Source organism: Nanorana parkeri, unplaced genomic scaffold, assembly GCF_000935625.1.
Source record: "Nanorana parkeri isolate BGI_ZX_2015 unplaced genomic scaffold, ASM93562v1 scaffold127, whole genome shotgun sequence".
Classification (NCBI taxonomy): Eukaryota; Metazoa; Chordata; class Amphibia; order Anura; family Dicroglossidae; genus Nanorana; species Nanorana parkeri.
Window position 1 is genome coordinate 1,899,470 of NW_017306395.1, and position 20,158 is coordinate 1,919,627.

The 20,158-nt window shown below is 40.9% G+C and overlaps 1 protein-coding gene across 1 annotated transcript in view; it reads left to right on the forward strand.

Annotated features, from left to right (window-relative positions):
- Nucleotides 1-20,158, forward strand: part of STK32C (serine/threonine kinase 32C) — a 176,007-nt gene that overhangs the window by 89,827 nt on the left and 66,022 nt on the right. The window contains exon 2 of the mRNA XM_018553679.1: nucleotides 4,042-4,097. Within this exon, the coding sequence (XP_018409181.1) occupies nucleotides 4,042-4,097 (56 nt within the window). The remainder of the gene's footprint in view (nucleotides 1-4,041; nucleotides 4,098-20,158) is intronic.

The window sequence follows — 20,158 nt, forward strand, 5'->3', positions numbered from 1 at the left end:
CAAAAAAAGTGCAAACAACCTGCAATTGAAAAAGTAGTGCAAGCTCTGGTCAAAACAGGTGCAAAACACTTGCAGTTGGAAAAGTTGTGCAAGCTCCGGACAAAACAGGGGCACATGTTAAAAGACAGATTTGCACATAGAACTGTTGCAATTGCTTTGATAAATCCCCCTTTTGTGTTTGTTTGGTCTCTATCTGGGAACTGAATGTAATGAACAAACTATTTGTGTCCAAGGGCGATCGTCCTCAGGTATTCGCAACATGTCCGATTGCGAATGGCTGTGGGTGCTGTCAGCTGTCATTGTTCTGCATAGCACTTCCCGTCTGCAGCTGTGTGCATGAGTATCACGCAGCAACTTATGAGATTCACCCAATCGGCCCCAACCATAAGTGAGAATGGGGACATACTCTGAGATAGTGTACTGTATATAGCATTCCCTTATGGCACACACTTGGGAAAGAAACCTAAAGATTACAGATCAGGTAGAAATATCTGTTGTGTAGAGACCCTCACTGTGACTTATTCCTTAATAAGATTGTCATATTTTGGCACCACGCGTGTTGTATTTTTCCAGAAAAATGTGATACTTTCCCCGTGAAAACAGCATGTAAAATATATCTCCATCTGTTTTCTTTGGACAGCTTCTTCTTAAATGTATTTAACAACACACTGTAATTTCTAATGGTTCCCAGGCTGTGCATATAGCAATGGCAAGGAAAATAATAAGATTAAAGCAGACAGCAGAGAAAATTATACATGAGGTTCGTGGTGCAGCTGAGGTCTTATAGACAAATGTACCTGAATAGAGCAAGTGAAAGAACTGCACTGATGGTGGAAACACATGGTAAATAGCTGAGAACAGACACAATTATGCTTCGGTTGCTAGAGGGCCAGTAATTTAAAAGGAGATAAATATTTTCTTTAAAGCTGAACTCCAGGCAGATATTTTCAAATGCCAATCAACACAGTTATATATTTATTTAAAAAAGTGAAATGTATTTTAAATGCAACTGGTATGAATGCCTGATTTTGACTTGATTTCAGCTTCTTATACCCCCCTTGCACAGCAGCACCCAGACTGTGAAAGGGGGGTAGAGGTGTCTTGCATTCTCTGACAAAGATCATGGTGAGACCGACACGCAGCCCTGGTGAGACCGACACGCAGCCCTGGTGAGACAGCATACAGCACTGGTGAGATCTCACAGCCCAGGTAAGACTGCACAACCCTGGTGAGACCAGCATGCAGCCCTGGTGAGACAGTACACAGGCCTAAGTAGACCTGTGTGTCTGTGCAGATATATTACAAAGGATAGTATTTTACTCATAATATAATTTGTAACCTTCCTGGTTAACCCCGATATGTACTACCAGATCAAAGTGAAATACAAGAACAGGAAAGGGAATTAAAATCATCATGTTATTTTAAAAAAATCATGAAAACATGCCAAATAAATGGGAAGAAGTTTGAAGTGCCTGAAACTCAGAGTCTTGTAGGGTCTCTGGCACTGATCTGTTGAATAGTGAGATTATTGCTTGGTGCCATAGGCTGCCAAGGGCAATGGCAACCTTTGCAACACATGAGTTATCCAGTGCTCTTGGACCTGTAAAAAAAAATAAAGGGTTAACTGTATGTATAGACTGTTTGCTTAATATGTTGCTTGAATTCTGCTCTGGTACAGGCATTGAACTGTAAAGGGGTCCCTAGAGCTTGAGAACAAAGATGTCAGATCCCGTCTCTCTGAACAATGGTTTCTGCTGTATGAAATGTTATAAGAAGCCATAGAATGGATGAATAGATGACTGTATAGTATCCCGCTTTTGCAGAGATGAAGACTTGCAATTCCTTTATAGCTTCCCCATGGAATATATGGTCATTTGGAATTCTACTTACAGCAAAAATTGAGAATTATAGTAGGCAAGACATATTTCTAAACAAACATATACATCCACACATTTTCCACGACAACGTTCCCAAAATGGTGAAGAATTTGTAAGCTTTACAGGATAATACAGAACACGCACATTTATTTTTATGTGATAATACTTTTTTGATATGTATATTTACCTTGGAGTGGGAATATTTTTCAAAAGTTTATTGTTAGATTAGGAATTCTTTTATTTTCGCAGAACAACAAAATATTTTTAAAAAATAGGCTTTAGTTTAATGGAAAAGCACAATATTGTTTGGAAACGAGAAGCTGTCAAAATGACTAAACGCCACCAATTGGTGTCTTGATGGCCTAGGGATAATATGAGAGCCTGCCAACCCGAGTAACGTACATTAGGATTATTCACTAGAGTAGCAGATCATGAAAGCAATATTCATACCTTTAAAAAAATCATTCTCAATGTGCTTAAAGTGAACATATGCTCCACTTTCAATTGTAAGTAAATTGTGACAATGAGGTTTTCTCAATTGCGTCCTTTTGGTCTGTTAAATATACCATTGAAGGGCACTTTGTTTTATCAGTTTAAGTGAAAACAAAACCTGGTTATTTTGTCAGAAATTCAGAGCTATTCTGTGCACCCTTCTTTTAATCTGGACTATAGAACAACGAGTCCATATGTGGAGATGAAGAGAGTAGAAGGGATTCAGTAGTTTAGCAAAAGACAACTGGACAGGGCTGACACCCCTCGGTCCATAAAAATGTTTTGTGTTGTCAGCCCCACAACAGGACTTAGAAGCTAAGTGCAATTCTAGCAGATTAACAGGCATTTTTCTGTAGGGTCTTTAAAGTTTTAAAATATGGGGAAATGTTCATATATTGTAGAGATGTACCGAATATGTTTTTTTTCTTTCTTTCTTTTTGTCTTGACACACTTTTCAGTGATGTAAACTTGCAATAGAATGTTAATGCACGTGGGTCAATGCTTGTGCACTTGACTTTAGTTATGTTCGCAGGCATGCCTATTGCATTAGGGTGTGCACACAAAAGTACAAACACACATGCATATATATATATACACATGTATACTGTACATATATACTGTATATATATATATATGCACATACATACATAAATACATACATGCATACACAGACCTAAGGCATCATGTATTCCTATCTCTTCAACTGTCCCTTACCTGTTCAAGCAGGGGTGCAGTAATGAAGCAGGGAGCTTCATGTGAACACCTGCCCGGCTTCCTGATTTGATTGGAAGCCACAGCCACACTCCCTCGCAACTTCCCAGGCACTGAGGTCTGCGACTGTTATGTGAAGAATGTAAGTAGCAAGTGCTTCTGCCTTCTCTATCACTGAGCTGGTCACAGAGAAATATTTTTCAGATCTCTCCACTGGCTCAGTGACTAAAACATGGCGCCTGCTTTTGTGATTTCGGTGTTGCGCTCAGAGTGATTAAGGTATGCCCAGGCACAACCAGAACACCCTGTACGCAAGGCTATGGTTATGTCCTATAGGGCTCCAGGAGGACTAAAATCTTGGGTTCTCGCTTCTACAAATACCAACATCCGCAAGGAATTCTGCACTTTGGCCTGCCCTTTCACTCCTCCTGTACATTGGCATTGGTCAATTGGGCCATTTTTTACAATTATAAACCAATGGTGAGACTTAAGAGGAAGGAGGGAACAGTTCAGCGCACTGGATTTTGTAATTGTAATATTTTGTAATATTTAGTAATAGAGCTCCTCTTGTTTTCGGGCTACTGGGGCATTCTAGAAAGTAACTAAAGCTACAGGTAGGCTTATCTTGGTTTTTAGATTTACTTCCCGCTGCCAATTCATATCATTAGAATAACTTGCTACAAACTGGAGCAAATCAAACCAAACCTACGATAAAGATACATTTGAGAACAATTAGTTTATTAGAAACTATAATTTAGCATTATAAATCATTGTGATAAGTGCACAGCTGGATGACCATGCGATACCAACTCTAGTCTGCATTGCTTGGTTTAAAAACAGAACTGTAAGTTACTGTAAATTATTAATGCTTATAACAGTCTTCCAAAACAAAATGCTATGGCATGAAATCCATTCCAGAAGACTTTACAGTTTATTAATACAGATTTTCTTCTCCTTGCAGTGAACTTGGATCATTTTCAGATTCTCCGGGCAATTGGCAAGGGAAGCTTTGGCAAGGTAACAGCGCGTTCTTCTTTTCTACAAACTGCTAAGCCGAGACATAAGGGTGACATTGTAACTTCAGTAATGTGTATAAATTGCAGGAAGCAGAAATTCTCCTAATGTACTTTATCTCAGACCTGGTCAGACCTGGTCAGATTATAAAGGTCAGAACTAAGAAGACTTTTGATTGGGAAACTAAGAAAACATTGTTTGACCATTAATATTAAACAGCTGTGCTCAATCAGGTGTATTTTTTCTGCTTTTATTTTTCCAAACCAGGCGTGAATAAGGTCATGAACAGGGTTATTTTAAAGCCTATTTCCAAGTAAAAATAAACTACCCATGCAGTGGGGCTACCCCTATAGCAGGCCCCATAGCCAACCATTATACATCAGGCTGTCCATTAACCAAAGTATAGGGGAGAGAGCTGACTGGGGGGGAGGGGGGGAGCGGGGATCAGGTAGGTAATAGTCCTCTTCACATTACTCCTAAACATAAACGAACAGTCAATCCTTGCAATGTGGGGGCAACTCCACTGCAAAAGTATTTTCTTTGTATTGAAGGCCGTGTATGGGATCACCCACCTTCCTCCTAGCTAGCATGACCTCACATAATGCTCACAGAGCAACAGTTAAGGGGAGGAAAGGAACAATGCCTTACATGCAATGAGCATGGTGGGATTGTGGACAGGGCCACCATTAGAAATCATGTTGCCCCGTACAGCCCACCTGACAGTTCCCCCTCCTCTGAACTGTAAAGCTGTATCAATTATTGACAAGGGTGCTTCCTAAAACAGAACCCAGAAAGCTGCAGCCAAAGTACAGCCGCTGCCCACAGCAACCAGTCAGTGTTTTGCTTTACCCCTTTGCTCTATTTCAGATAAAATATGATTTGGGGTACACCAGGGAAGGGCATGAGAGAAAAATAACTCCAATGATTAATGTCAGTGGGATAAAATAACCCCAGTGTTGGTGCCTGTGGAATAAATATGCCCTATCAGTGTCACAGAGATTAAATAAACCTTTGGTGACATTTGAAGTAAAATAAGCCCTAACATTGGTGCCAATGAAATAAATGAGCCCCATCTGAGTTATTAGAATTAAATAGGCCCCATTGTTGATGTCAGTGGGAGTAATATATGCCGCACATGATCTGGAACACTGCATATTTGGTCATGTAGTAGGACATGTCATCAAGCAAAGGCTTATCAGAGACAGAAATGCATTTAGCATATTATAGTGGCAGCATATTTTTTTGCATGAAGACAAGCACAATGACATAATAGAATGAGACAAGGTAAAAAAATATTGTACGTGATATTACTTCTCAAGCACAGTATGAGGGCAAAGAACTTTGCAAGTGTACAACATTATAAGACAGGAGAGTGTCATTTATGCATGTTCAAATAAAATCAAGAGTTCTGGGGGGGCGTGTCCAGGACCTGATGGCGCTCAGACGTGTCTAACTAAAGAAATCAGGATCAGACCCCACTGAGGCTGTGGGGGAGCCCAGGACCGGACCCCACTGGGACCCCCCACAGCCACAGGCACTCGGTGCCCCGGCACCGGCTGCACCGGCTGCACCGGCGGTAGTTCCGCCACTGCACACACACATTAATAAGGAGAGAGCTAGGTGCGTGTGTCCTGCCCTTGAGTTTTTCTGCTATATGTGTATTCTCTCCTGCTGTTGTTTGGAACATGCCACCTGTTGACTGTAAATGGTAAATATGTAATACACTGTACGTATGTAATCTTGCACATTTGCTGCACTGAAAGTAAAAACATTTAAAAAAAAAATGAACATAGTAAGTAAATAACAAAACAGCTTTAGAAAAAAAAAACTTTAATGTGTTTGTGAATCTGATTGCTTTGGGGCAGTGCAGGCGGTTCCAAATCTTACTTTGATAAGTATGGCCCACTGGCAAGAGTTGTCTAAATGTCTGTGTTCAAATTTCCATAAAAAAGACCGGGGGAATGACACACTCAATCTGATTGGGTGTTGTTAAAGATTTATTTTATTTTACCTAGACCTTATTTAAATGGAAATGAAGGCAAACAGCTAAATTCAACTGAAATACACTATATTGCCAAAAGTATTGGGACGCCTGCCTTTACACGCACATGAACTTTAATGGCATCCCAGTCTTAGTTTGTATGGTTCAATATTGAGTTGGCCCGCTCTTTTCAGCTATAACAGCTTCAACTCTTCTGGGAAGGCGTCCACAAGGTTTACAAGTGTGTTTATGGGAATGTTTGACCATTCTTCCAGAAGCGCATTTGTGAGGTCTCCGCTCTAATTCATCCCAAAGGTGTTCTATCGGGTTGAGGTCTGGACTCTGTGCAGGCCAGTCAGGTTCCTCCACCCAAAACTCGCTCATCCATGTCTTTATGGACATTGCTTTGTGCACTGGTGCGCAGTCATGTTGGAACAAGAAGGGGCCATCCCCAAACTATTCCCACAAAGTTGGGAGCATGAAATTGTCCAAAATGTCTAGGTATGCCGATGCCTTAAGAGTTCCCTTCACTGGAACTAAGGGGCCAAGCACAACCCCTGAAAAACAACCCCACACCATAATCCCCCTCCACCAAACTTTACACTTGGCACAATGCAGTCAACCGCCAAATCCAGACACGTCCATCGGATTGCCAGACAGAGAAGCGTGATTCATCACTCCTGTGAACACGTCTCCACCTCTCTAGAGTCCAGTGGTGGCGTGCTTTACACCACTGCATCCGATACTTTGCATTGCACTTGGTGATGTAAGGCTTGGATGCAGCTGCTCGACCACGGAAACCCATTCCATGAAGCTCTCTACGCACTGTTGTTGTGTCAATCTGAAGGCCACATGAAGTTTGGAGGTCTGTAGCTATTGACTCTGTAGACAGTTGGCGACTTCTGCGCACTGTGCGCTTTAGCATGCGGTGACCCCGCTCTGTCATCGTGACTGAGTTGCTGTTGTTCCCAGATGCTTCCACTTTGTTATAATACCACTAACAGTTGATCATGGAATATTTAGTAGAAAGGAAATCCAATGATTTGGGGGAGAGGGGGGGCAATTCTTTTGGCAATATAGTGTATGTAAGTGTGAACTATCGTAACTGCTAACCCAGACATTAGACAGCCCCATCAAGGAGCTGGCCTCACATTTCTCTACAGCATGATCACCCCAGCCTGGAATTGGATAGTGGGGCATCAGCAGCATGCTGTTGAGGTCAACCTTCTGCTCTCCCCTCCTATCAGCTTGCTCCATGTATTCTGTGCAATGTAGTAAAATTGCTAAGGAGTAGCTGCTGAATTACTGGCTGTAACTGAACATAACCTCTGAAACCCTTCTGTCAGAGACCACATGACCAATGCCGCAGAATTGGTTTTGTGAAGTGATACCAAAGGTTGCCCAGTTCTGGTCGCATTAGAACAAGCACATTTATCATTACTCCGACCCATTTTTACTTACAGAACAATGACATGACAAGGAATAGATTTTAGTGTATGAGGTCTACTTTAATGAAGCTCTTATTATTATTACACAGGATTTCTGTAGCGCCAGCAGTTTGCGCCGCGTTTGCACAAAATAATGAAAATAATGGGAGTCAGTATAGTTACAATACAATTCAATACAAGAGGATTAGGAAGACCCTGGTACAGGATGAACTTCCTCCCCTATGACTGAGTTACAAAGTAACAATGTATGTATCAGAATTTAACTTGACCGAGTTCCCAGACAGTTGCTATAGATACAGTAAGCAGGCACTGCAGAAGTCATTAGGAATCTATATATAACTTCCCTGGAAAGCTAACAATCTAAGTGCTACTTCTCAGAGTGAACATATCACAAAATGTCCATTCACAAGTTGATATATGTATATAGTGTGTCACATTTAAGCGTGAAGCTGTCAGGACTTGTAGGTAGAGATCCGGAAGAATAGCAAGAACTTGGGAACTTTAGAAGCTTGTTATTACACGCAGGCATTTGCCAATGTTTTGTTGCCCTCATAGGAGTCAGAAGGAGCTCTTGGTTTGTCCCATCAGCATTAATAATGTGAATAGGAAAGTGATTTGCCAGCTATCATTCTTGTTGGGAATGTATGCCTAGAAGATTATGGTAGGGGTTTCAGATTGCAAGCTCCTCTGGAACAGGAGTGGATGCTGGTAGTTCTCTTTACTCTTATTTTACTCTCTAAGGCCCAATTCACATGGTTATCTGTGCATGGATCCTCTGCTGATCAGAATGGATTTCACTGTTGTGACATCTGTGTCAATCCAGTTTTTCCCTCCATCTTGCCATGGCGGAAAAAAATTGAAATGACCGGACCCATGTTTTTACAGGTCTATAGGGAATCGGATATAAACAGAATTGTGTCCATCTACATCAGATTACCCCTGATGCGGCATGATCATGTCTGGCAAAATGGAACTCTGATCCATTTGTTTTTCTGGGCTTTGCCAGAGCTGGGGTTAACAGAATGTGAATGGGCGCCCATCCATTTAGATCTGGCTGCCCATAGACTAACATTGGGCCTCACCTGAAAAACTGACAGGCGGACCTGATTGGAAAGCCCGTGTGAAAGAGCTTTAATGCACTCCTCAGTAGTTAGCACTACAGTATAAACATATAGGCTACAAATACCTTTTCTACCCTTACAAGTGTAATTTAAAGGGGGTTGAATACACAAAATAAGGGAAAGCAACATTATCTGTAAGTACAATGAAGATATCCCACCACACACCTGACCAATATATTCCCTTCTTCTCTTTATGTGTGTTGTGGGAATTTGGTGTAACATGAATACAAACAGAATATAAGTCACCAGCACAACAGTGTATCTTCATCCAAAAATGCCTTTATTGACATATAAATCATTATATAAAAAGTGGTAGCAACGTTTCAGGACCTCTCAGGGTACCTTCATTAGGCAACGTGTCCGAATGCGAACAAATCTGAATGTTCGTTTAACAAAAATTCGGATTCGTCCAAACTTCATTCCAAACAAAACTAAATCGGACATGTGACTGTTCTCTGGCCAATCAGATGTTTTTTTCACTGTTTGGGGTTGCATTGCAGGCACACTCATGTGACTTCTTGTTGTGGATCGTTCTAAAAGGAAAATTTAGATGGATTCGAAATCTGAATAAATAACTGAATCGAATTTTGGATCCGAAAGAAATAAAAATCCGAATTGATCTGAAATGAAACAATTTTTTTGCGGGGTTACATGTCTCGCTGATAGGGAGGCACAGGGCTTCATCAGCTCAGCAGTGGGGCTTGGGCCCAGTAGGGGCTGGCATTGGGCCCCATGATTAATAATGGTGGCTCTGCGTATAACCAAAAAATGGTAACCTGCAATATATAAAGTCTATGAGGGGAATTTATCAAAACTGGAGCAGACAAATTCTGGCGCAACTGTGCATGGCACCCAATCAGCTTCTCTCTTTAGTGTGTTCAGTTAAGGTTTGAAATTAAGAGATAGAAGCTGATTGGTTGCCATGCACAGCTGCTCCAGAATTTGTCTGCTCCAGTTTTGATAAATTCCCTTCTTTGTGTTTGGGTAGTGGCTATGGTCATTAGAATGCAGTGCTGTAACTTTTCTCTGCTCTCCTTCATGATTATGTTTCAATATATCATCACATGTGGCCATGCCCGCTGATAGGGAGCTACGGGGCTCCATTGGCTCAGTACGGGGCCTGGGCCCAGTAGGGGCTGGCATTGGGCCCCATGATTATTAATGGTGGCTCTGCATATACCAAGGACTGGTTAGCTGCAATATATAAAATCTTTGTGTTTGGGTAGTGTCTGTGGCCAGCATTAGAATGCAGTGCTGTAACCTTTCTCGTCTCTCCTTCATGATTATGTTTCAACATATTATCACATGTGGCCATGCCCGCTGATAGGGAGATACAGGGCTCCATCGGCTCAGCAGGAGGGCCTGGGTCCGGCAGGGGCTGGCATTGGGCCTAATGATTATTAGTGGTTGCTCTGCATATACTAAGCCTAACTGCATGCAAGCCCACGTAATTGACAAGGGGGGACTGTTGGGTAAATTATCATAAAACTAAAGCTGGCCATACACTGTGTGTTTTTGTCATTCAGCCCTGCCGGGCTATTGTATTCAAACAGTGGCTGGGGTGCTACTGTCAGAATACCTAAACAATGACTGCAGATGATCGACCCCTTCAACCTTTGTGGATGGTCATAGACACATCTCTAACTATAATGCTTACCCCTATCAATTCTCTGTGAATATGTTTATTTTGCTTACTACAGGACCCAAATAAATCCCATACTGCATGTTGATTTTTTATATTTTTATTATAAATACAATCTCAAGAACAACATGGATGGTGGACCCCTGTCCCCTTGGAAATACTGGTTACGCATAATTATTCAGACAGAGCTATCAAGAAATCCACTTTTATTTCAAACTAATAACCAACTTAATTCAGAACTGTGCATTTTATCCTAAACACAAACTGTGCGCCCAACAGGTAGAACTGATGCAGCCAATAAATGAAGGTAAATTAGACCCCAATGATGGGTATAACAAGAGACCACGCCGTCTGATATAGTGCAATTATAATGTACACAATGCTTTATAACTAGAAGTAGGTCTCTGCAGGCTAGCAGTGAGTCAGTCTGGAATATAATGGCGGGTGCTGTGATCATTGAATGTGTGCTACCAGGCTCTGCTATCTATAATACATTTAGCAAATTCAATTACACATTCTAATGTTGGAGTGAAATTATGCTCTTATGAATCATTGGGTGTTTATGTGACTTTCCATTCTGAAACAAAATGTTTATTTCCTGAAAGCGAAGTACCATCCAAAGAGTTTCACACCTTCCCTGGAAAAAGCAAAATATTATGATTAATTACTACATTCACTCTTGCACATTATTGTAATTTTAAAATGTATTCATATAATGGCAGGTATAACTTCAAGCTCAACTCCAGGCTGATATAAAAGGCAGAAATTAATGCGGCTCTTTAATCACTAGATACACCCTTAAATTAATTTTTTAAATATAAGCAGTGCAAATAAGTCAACTTGACTTCATAGTCTCTTGCGGTCCCCAGGGCCGAATTTCCTACAAGGAAATTGCCTCAGGGCAGCAGGGGTGTGGAATTCTTATCTCCCCACGCCCGGGACATGCAGTTCTGAGCGCCGGGCGGGTAGTTGTTTTCTACATGTAGCCCTGCTTTGGGCAAGCAGGGCTAAATGTACAGCGGGGGAAGCCGCCTCTTGTTTTGTAAAACTGATCTCGGCGATGTCGCCGAGATCACTTGTGTGCAGCCTGCGTACAGGGGGGCACATTGAAGGACCTGGCCTTGGGGCAGCAGAAAGAGTAAATCCGGCCCTGGCGGTCCCTGTGCAGCCGAGCTCACAAAGGGGGAGGAATGAGCAGCACAAGGTCAGCTGTGTTGCAGTGCAGTTAGCCATGCTGATAAGAGGAGAGAGCGGAGTGACACAGAGATGAGCTCATCGGCATGCTACTTCTTATTGTACTGTTCACTCACAGGGTGGGATCCGAGATGAGTCCTGTAAAACAATGCGCAACTGCAGCATAGAAAAATAAGGTCTCTTACCCTGCCAGGCAGGACTGTTCTGTGTAGCAGAGCTGTGTAAAATGAAACAGAAATAAAAATCCTTTGCGCAGGTAAAACAGCTCTAATTGTTGTTGAGTTAGCAATGGTGCACAAAAACCACTATATACAGGAGGATGAAGGTCAGCATTTCAGACATAGATATGTGTTTCATGTGTTAGTGCCTGTGCAGCAAGGCTAATTTTTTAAAAATCCTGGAGTTCTTTAAGCTGTTTATGGAGCTGCTTTCACATGTCGGCTCCGGGTTTGCATCCTTTTTTCCATGTTGGAGGAGACATACATTTTATTAACACAATCATGGGAAGAAAAGAGGGAGTAATACAGTGCAATGCTGCCATACAGCACAAAGCAGTAAATACATTGATTTCTGTGGAGAATTAGCAATGAGTTTATCCCTTAGTTCACTTCAGCACCCAGTATATGCTCTGTAAAAAAATAAAAACAGTAAAAACGATTGAAATAAAGGTTCTGACTCTCTGTGTACTCCTTATTCATTCCTTATATTATACTAATCACGTTACAGTGTTCTGTGGGAGCTTCTCACTACTCTTTAATAAAATCTTAAAAAGCAAAACAGCCCATAAGTATGAGATAACAATCAACTATAAACAAACAGTCAGTGCGCCAGTGGAAAAGAGGATACGATCTTGCTGTGTGGAAACTATATATGTCTTTTCCAGGGTAAATGTTCTCTTATATTGTTGTAATTGTAATACACAGTATTCATAGCTTTGTTGCTTCCTCCAGACTGGGAATCATTGTAAAAAAACTATAAAACAAAAAGAAAGCATACCTTCATAAACCTTTATTAAAAAATGGTAAACACTGGTACTCACAAAATTCTTTACCATCTCGCTTTGTGATATAAAATAGAATCAAGGAAGACACCTGCTCAGTCTTCACTGCATGGAAAAAATTCCTGTAGTAGATCCAGTGGCGTATCCAGGGTATGGCATATATGGCACATGTCCTGGGCGCCAGTTGAAGGGGTCAGCGAAAGTTTGCCGACCCACGGAGAAGGAAGACTGCTGCTGCCATTATTCAACATTGCCTGGTGTCCTAGCAACCAACCACCAGCAGCGAAGGGCTTGAATGATTAAAGAGGCTTGAATGATGCAACTGGTGCTTGGTTGCTAGGACTGCACAGCGACCCAGCAACCAACCAGTGACATGCTGCTTTCCCTACCCTTCCCAACTGCTCCCACAGTGCTTTTGCTAGTGAACCACCTCCTGCCTTCACAGATTAACCTGCCCCCTCCCCCCCACCTCCTTCAGTTAATCACCTGCGCACCCAACTCTTCCAGTCAGCTGACCAACTAAGCTGCCTCCCGCAGCTTGAAAAGCATCTGAAGGTGAAACTCTGGACTCTCATGTAAGTTCCCCCTGTTAATGAAAAGTTAACAAGTTTAACTTGTATTTTTGAGTTGATATTATCTAAAATATGGATGTCAGAGTTTGGAAAGGGGCACAATTTCAGTGCTTGCCATGGGTGCAATTTTCTGTAGATACACCTCTAATGGGAGTAGGTTGAGTAGATCCCATTAGACAACATGCAGCCACTGTCTCTAATGCACATCACCGCTCATGTTAACAGAGAAGGTGCAATAACCGCTGACTGGTTTCGAGGGTGGACCCTCTTCTTTAGAGCTTTAATGAAGAGAGTCCACCCTTAAAACTGGTCAGTGTTGACGCACGTTAGAGACAGTTGCTGCAGTCTGTTTAATGGGATTTACTATAGGGATTTTTTCCATGCAATGAGGACTGAGCAGGTTTCTTCCTGGATGCTATTTATATAATATAAAGTGAGATTGTAAATAATGTTTGTGAGTATCAGTTATTACCATGTTTTTAATAAAGGTTTTATGAAGGTATCACATGATGCTTGTGCCCTTTCTTAGTGAGATAACAGTTGCCTGATTTTGGCAGCTATTTCATGTGCCTATGGGAATCCTCTAACTAGCTGCTTGGGAGAACAATTGATTGGCGGTTTAGGAAACTTGCTCTGATTGGTATTGTACAAATGAGAATTGTGTGAACTTTTAGGTCATGTGTTTGCACAAAAATACAAACCCAACCCAAGTGGAGTTGTTGCCCAGGCAGCTAATTGATTCCACTAGGAACTCCTCCACTTTTGTTCTTATTTCTTTGCTCCAATTTGTACAAAGTAGAAGTCTAAGAAAACCATGAAGTTGATTCAATAAAAATCTAATTAAATTTAAGTTAATTTTAGTTAACTTGGTGAGGCTGTGTTTATTTTAAATACCCAATCATGTGTAAGGGAAATTAAAAAACCCCCATAATTTGTGTATGCATTTAAAGGAGCTCTAAAGTCCCAGCATACACTATCCTCTTATAACATCAGCATTGTAATAGGAATACATACTAGAGTTGTTTTTAGTAATGCAATTAAAGCTTACTTAAAAAAATCCCTTTTAATGTAATGAGTGCTGCCTTCTGTCTGCCCATCACGTTCAACAACTTCCTGGATTCCCTGTGTGCTTTGCATCTCTTTCCCTTCTGCTTGACACGATGCAATCTGGATTTCTAAAGTCTACATATCTCATCATGCATTGCTTCCTGTAAGCAATGATAATGTTACATTGTGGATGTTTTCTGTGTTTACCGTAAGGGAGGTGAAAAAAGTTGAGTTATAGTTGGGACAGCAGACTTTGTGAGAGTGGTGACACAAGGAAGTGCATATTGACAGGGTGGAGTGAAACTGAGTCACTGAATTGAGGAAGTACATCCTATGGGCATCTTCAATAAGTGAGTTTCAAAACTTCTAGATAAATATAGTTATTAGGAGTGGGATAGAACCTATGGAAAGTTTCTCCTGGTTTGCTAAGCGAAGTGGAAATTCATTTTACTAAGTCAACAACCTCTACCCCTTTAAAAAAACAACCCCTACAAATGTAATTTCTTCACAGATGAGTACCACGTGTCTGCAACATTTTTCTCCTGTTCATCCTCATCCTCCTTTGTAAGGCCCATTTGGAATATTTTGCTGTGTGGTTAGTTGGTGAGCTGGACATGGACCACCAATTATTGAGCAGGTTTATAGACGACATATTTTCCATATGGAAGGCTGATCAATTATCACTTCAATACAGCACACTACCACTTTCTGGACATTATTATTTTTAGAGTTAACTGCAGAATTTGGCCAAGATACACTATATCGCCAAAAGTATTGGCACGCCTGCCTTTTCACGCACATGAGCTTTAATGGCATCCCAGTCTTAGTTCGTAGGGTTCAATATTCAGTTGGCCCCCCCTTTGCTGCTATAACAGTTTCAACTCTTGTGGGAAGGTGTCCACAAGGTTTAGGAGTGTGTCTATGGGAATGTTTGACCATTCTTCCAGAAACGCATTTGTGAGGTCATGTACTGATGTTGGATGAGAAGGACAGGCTCGCAGTTTCTGGTCTAATTCATCCCAAAGGTGTTCTGTCGGAATGAGGTCAGGACTTCGTGCAGGCCAGTCAAGTTCCTCCACCCCAAACTCGCTCATCAATGTCTTTATGGACCTTGCTTTGTGCACTGGTGCGCAGTCCTGTTGGAACAGGGGCCATCCCCAAACTGTTCCCACAAAGTTGGCAGGAAATTGTCCAAAATGTCTTGGTATGCTGATGCCTCAAGAGTTCCCTTCACTGGAACTAAGGGGCAAAGCCCAACCCCTGAAAAACAACCCCACACCATAATCCCCTCTACACCATACTTTACACTTGGCACAATGCAGTCAGGCAAGTACTGTTCTCCTGGAAACCGCCAAACCCAGACACATCCATCGGATTGCCAGACAGAGAAGCGTGATTCGTCACTCCAGAGACCACGTCTCCACTTCTCTAGAGAAGTTAAGCTCTCATTTAATGTATTTAAAGTTTCTTAAAAGACTTTTATTATTCTTAGAAATTGTAGCTGACTGGACAAATATAATCATTATTTTAATTAACAAACTTTTAGAAAAAGAATATTATCAGAAATTACTAAAGGAAGCACAGTGGAAGTGTGATGCATCGTAAACTGTTATTAGGAAATCATTCAAGCAAGCCAACTACTTTTCCAAACAAATATCTTTTTTTATATAAAGCACAATCCTATGTTTTACAGAATATTATAAAAAAACATTGGCCTTTGCTAAAAGGCGACAAAGCAATAGGCCCCCAGTTGCCTAAATTAGTTTAGATTAAGTAATAGCGGAAGTAAACTGCTGTGTAGTGTGCTGTGACAAGATCAATTTTTTTTACTTTTCAGGCAAATTTTGTGTGCACTGTCCCTCCATACTGCAACCTTGATAAATTGCCTTCAGCCATACGTGAAGCAATAAGCAAAGACAGGCTCAGTGTTGCAAGAGTCCTTCAGTGCTCTCATCATGGTCATGGGTTAATGGCAAATTACGTCAAGGGTGATGTTACCATTCACTGCCCTCTCGACTCATTAGGCCTTCTTTCCTAGGGACTGACTATATTGCTCTATGTAATGCAATTCAATTCAAAACTTTCACCTTCCAATTGTAATTTCTCAGTGAAGGTTTGCATGTGATTGGTTGCTACAAAGCAACAAGTATAGTTCTTAGGTTATATCTTTCAATAAATTTGGCTTTCTGTATCCTGTATAGTGACAGTGAGCCATTGTGAAATTTATTGTAATGTTTCCATTATCATATGAGCAAGTATTTTAGAAAAGCAGAACTCATATGTTATTTGACCGTACTGTATTCTGTATTGGAGGCAGGTTGGCTTTAATGTATCCCCACGTTGTTCGTTGTTTTTTGTTACTGTAAAAATACAGTGATCCCTGTGGTTTGTTTTTTTTACAAATAAATTAAGCCACACATTCTCCAAAGACTGAAATCTCTTTCTTTAGAAGCAAAGAACTTGCATTATTGCTGTCTGTGATTTATTTTCTACTTTGTGTTTCTTAACGTTGATTAATTTTGCCGGGTTTGTGATAAGCCCAAGCTGTTGACCTTGAAGATTCAAACACAAAGATCACCATCAGTCGTTCTTTGCTAAACACAAGAAGCCTGGGATTCACTGAAAAAGCAGATATCTTAGCTATGTAAGGACACTGGTGGTTTAAAGTCAACGTATAGAGATTTATATATCTCCACTGGAAAGATCTTTCATGAGTCTTGCCCCGCCCCCTTCCAAAACTGAGCCGTTCTCTGCCTTCCAGTGCAGTTCTTCTTAACCTTTTTTCAGTCATGGCACCCTTTAAAAGTATGCAAACTCTCAAGGCACCCCAGTCTAAAGTTTCAGAAAGGTAAACAGTAAAATATTAAAATGCGTTGGTTGTTCCCTCCAAAATCCATACCAGACCCTTATCTGAGATATGTTTCTGGTATGGATTTTAGGAGGACCCCATGCAAAAATGCACAAAAAATCAGGTTCTCTCTTCACATGATAGCTGTCCCCTTTTCACATCAGATTCCCCCTTTACATCAGGAGCCCCCCTACATATTAGGAGCCACATTTGCTTCAGAAGCTCATCAGAAGCTCACTTTACATCAAAGCCTACTCCTTCACATCAGAGTCTGCCCTTCACATCACAAGCCCCCTTTCACATCAGAAGTCTCTCCCCTTCACATTAGAAGCCCCCTTTACATCAGGAACCCACTCTACATCATAAGCCCCCTTTTCACATCAGGAGACCTCTTTCACATTAGAGGTCCTCCTTCTGTGGCACCTTGAATGAGGAAGGCTGTTACGGTATCTTATTAATCTGTAAATATGGCATCTGATGATTTCATCAATGCGATTTGTCCACTGTAATCACTTCCTGAGCCTCCCACTACTCTGGCGGTCTCCCTCTGCTCACTTCTTTAGCTTATTATATTTCTTGAAGTGTCCATAAATGAGATTTTCCTCCTGGAGTCTCTTTCTGTTCTTTCCCACATGTAGCATCTTATATGGAGACTCCTACCGCAAGATTGGTCTGAACTTGTCTTGCTAAGAAAGATAGGCCAAGAATATAAATAATTTATCGCATAACTGGACTTTAAAAATAACAAACATTTTATTCTTATTTTATTAAAATGCACAGGATACAGTTTGTATACTTTTTACACGTATAATGCTTTTCATAGAAGCCTAAATTAAAGTTAATACATCAAGTGTCTCATCTACCCTCTATGCTCCATAAAGACTTTCATTGATATATAGAAAATCTAAAAGCAAGCAACTTCTATTTTAATCTGTCTTAAATAATCTTAGACTGTAGACCCAAAGACAAAGCACACACCTCATATGTAATTAAAGTCTCAAATTTAAAAAGCAGAAGGGGGGAGGAGAGATAAATTAGCCTGGTATTCAATGCCAAGGTATCAAGCCTTTCATGCAGGAGATACAGGCGAAATTAGAAATGGGTGCTTCACTCGATATTCAAAGTTAGGGACATAACACAACTATATAGATGACAGCCTGGGCTTAGATGAACAGGATAAACCTGGATGAACTTCCAGTGGAAGAAAGGAATTACTGCGGGGCACAGCTCCGGAGTCCAGGCTAGCATTGCATCAAAAGCTGTGTTTTTTTAACATAGCTGGCCAATGTACTATATTTTTGCTATAAACAACTGTAGCTCTACTTTAAATAGATTCAGAGTCACAAACATGTATCAAGCGTGCAGCAAGTGAAGTTAGAACTGCATATCGTCATGCATATTCTGGGTTAGTGACTAAGAATTAATTGAATGCATAGTGCCAACTTGACAACCAGGCAACTAGCATTTCAGGGGTTCAGCTATTGCAGAACCCAGATTTCTGTCACGAGAGATGTTCCTTCCAGTTTTCATTGTAAGCAGAATTATTTCCGTACGTTTGAACACAAAGCCCCAGTGATAGAGATGTCAGTAGCTCAGGAAAGGAAGCGTTGATTAATTTGATTCAACCCCAAATCCTTTTGAAAGTGGAATGTAATAAACAATCACGAGCATAGCCAAGGTTATGGCTTCGCTTTACAAACAGCAGCTCTCCCTGCCAGTGACTTACAACCAACCGAATCATTTATTATGTAGTCAATTTAGCTTTAATGTGCTGTTCTGAGCATAACTGATTCTGGCTTTATTGGTTGACTTGAAAGCCACCAAGTCTAGACAGTGGCTTGTGCTATTTTTCACCCTCAAACACGCCATGCGGAATGATTATTATTATTATGTACTCTGTTTTTTTTTTTTCCATAGAAGATGCAAAGGGCATTGTAACAGTTGGCTGCGTTCTAACATTTCTAGTCACAAATGCTGTGATGTCACAAGGGTCTTTCGCCCAAGATGTACTTTTTAAAGGAGCACTCCATGCAAAGCACAAAATGTAATTATTAGCCTAGCTGCCTACTCATGTCTGAATTTTGCTTCTAGATGAAGTAATGATTGCAGCAATGTTAGCTGCAATATATTACATTTATGTTCTTGGATTTCGATATTTTATCACAATTCAAGCCTGAATGATGTTTTGACTTTTCTAGGATTAATGTACTGTATTTGCATTGCACCCAGGAACACTGCACAGTGAGACATCTGCTCACCATCCCGCTGTGTGTAATTAAGACTAAGAGGGGTCTTCTTTCTAAAACTCAGAATAATAACGTGCTGGATTAGTGTGATCCTAGTTCATTTTATTACTTCATTGCTGTGCTGTATGTGTATAGGCCAATGCCTTGGCTGGCGCTCATGCAGAAAGTTTCAAAAATGTTTTTATCGATCAAAACAATTAACGATTACTCGTGAAATTAATCGTTAATTTGCACAGCCCTAATTCTAATACATTTAAAGCCTTACCTTTTTCCCACACTTGTAACAAGTCCTCTCCTGTGTTGAAACTGAATACTCTCAATGCCCTGTAAACTTGCATCTCCACAATATAACCCTTAAAAGCTGCAACATCTATCTTGATCCCATCTTCATATCCTGTCTGAATGATCTCTAGCATTCATTCATCACTTTTCCCCTGCTCCATTCTGTCATTGACCCCGCTCTTACTGCTATTAGCTTTCTTTGCCATCGTTCATTTTGTTCCAGAACTTTATGTAAAAGAATGCATCCCTAGGAACCCTTTAGCCGTGCCTGCAACCAGAGTCCACCAGTCAGCATATTGCACAACTAAAGTCTGCAGCCCCCAAAGGTCAGCAGAGAGAAGCAGGCTCACCTAAAGGAATCCTAGGGATGTGTTCTTTCATTATAATTCTTGAAAAAAAAAGGCAGAATGCTTTGAGCTGCTGTCCCTTCCCACCAAAGACCCCAGAGGAAAGAGCAGCAGGCAGACCCAGTGATAACATCACTGGGTCCCAAAAAATGTATTTCTTGAAAAACCTGAAAAAAAGTTAATTTGCATGTTGCTAAGGGGGATGGTAGGTAAAGGTAAGGTATTATATGTGTATAGTATACTTCAGCTTTTTTGAAATGTCCTGTTTGTTACAAGTGGTTGGAAATGCTCATTGCAACTCTGTCAAACCCCTACGAGGCCCAAATGTTGCAAGGA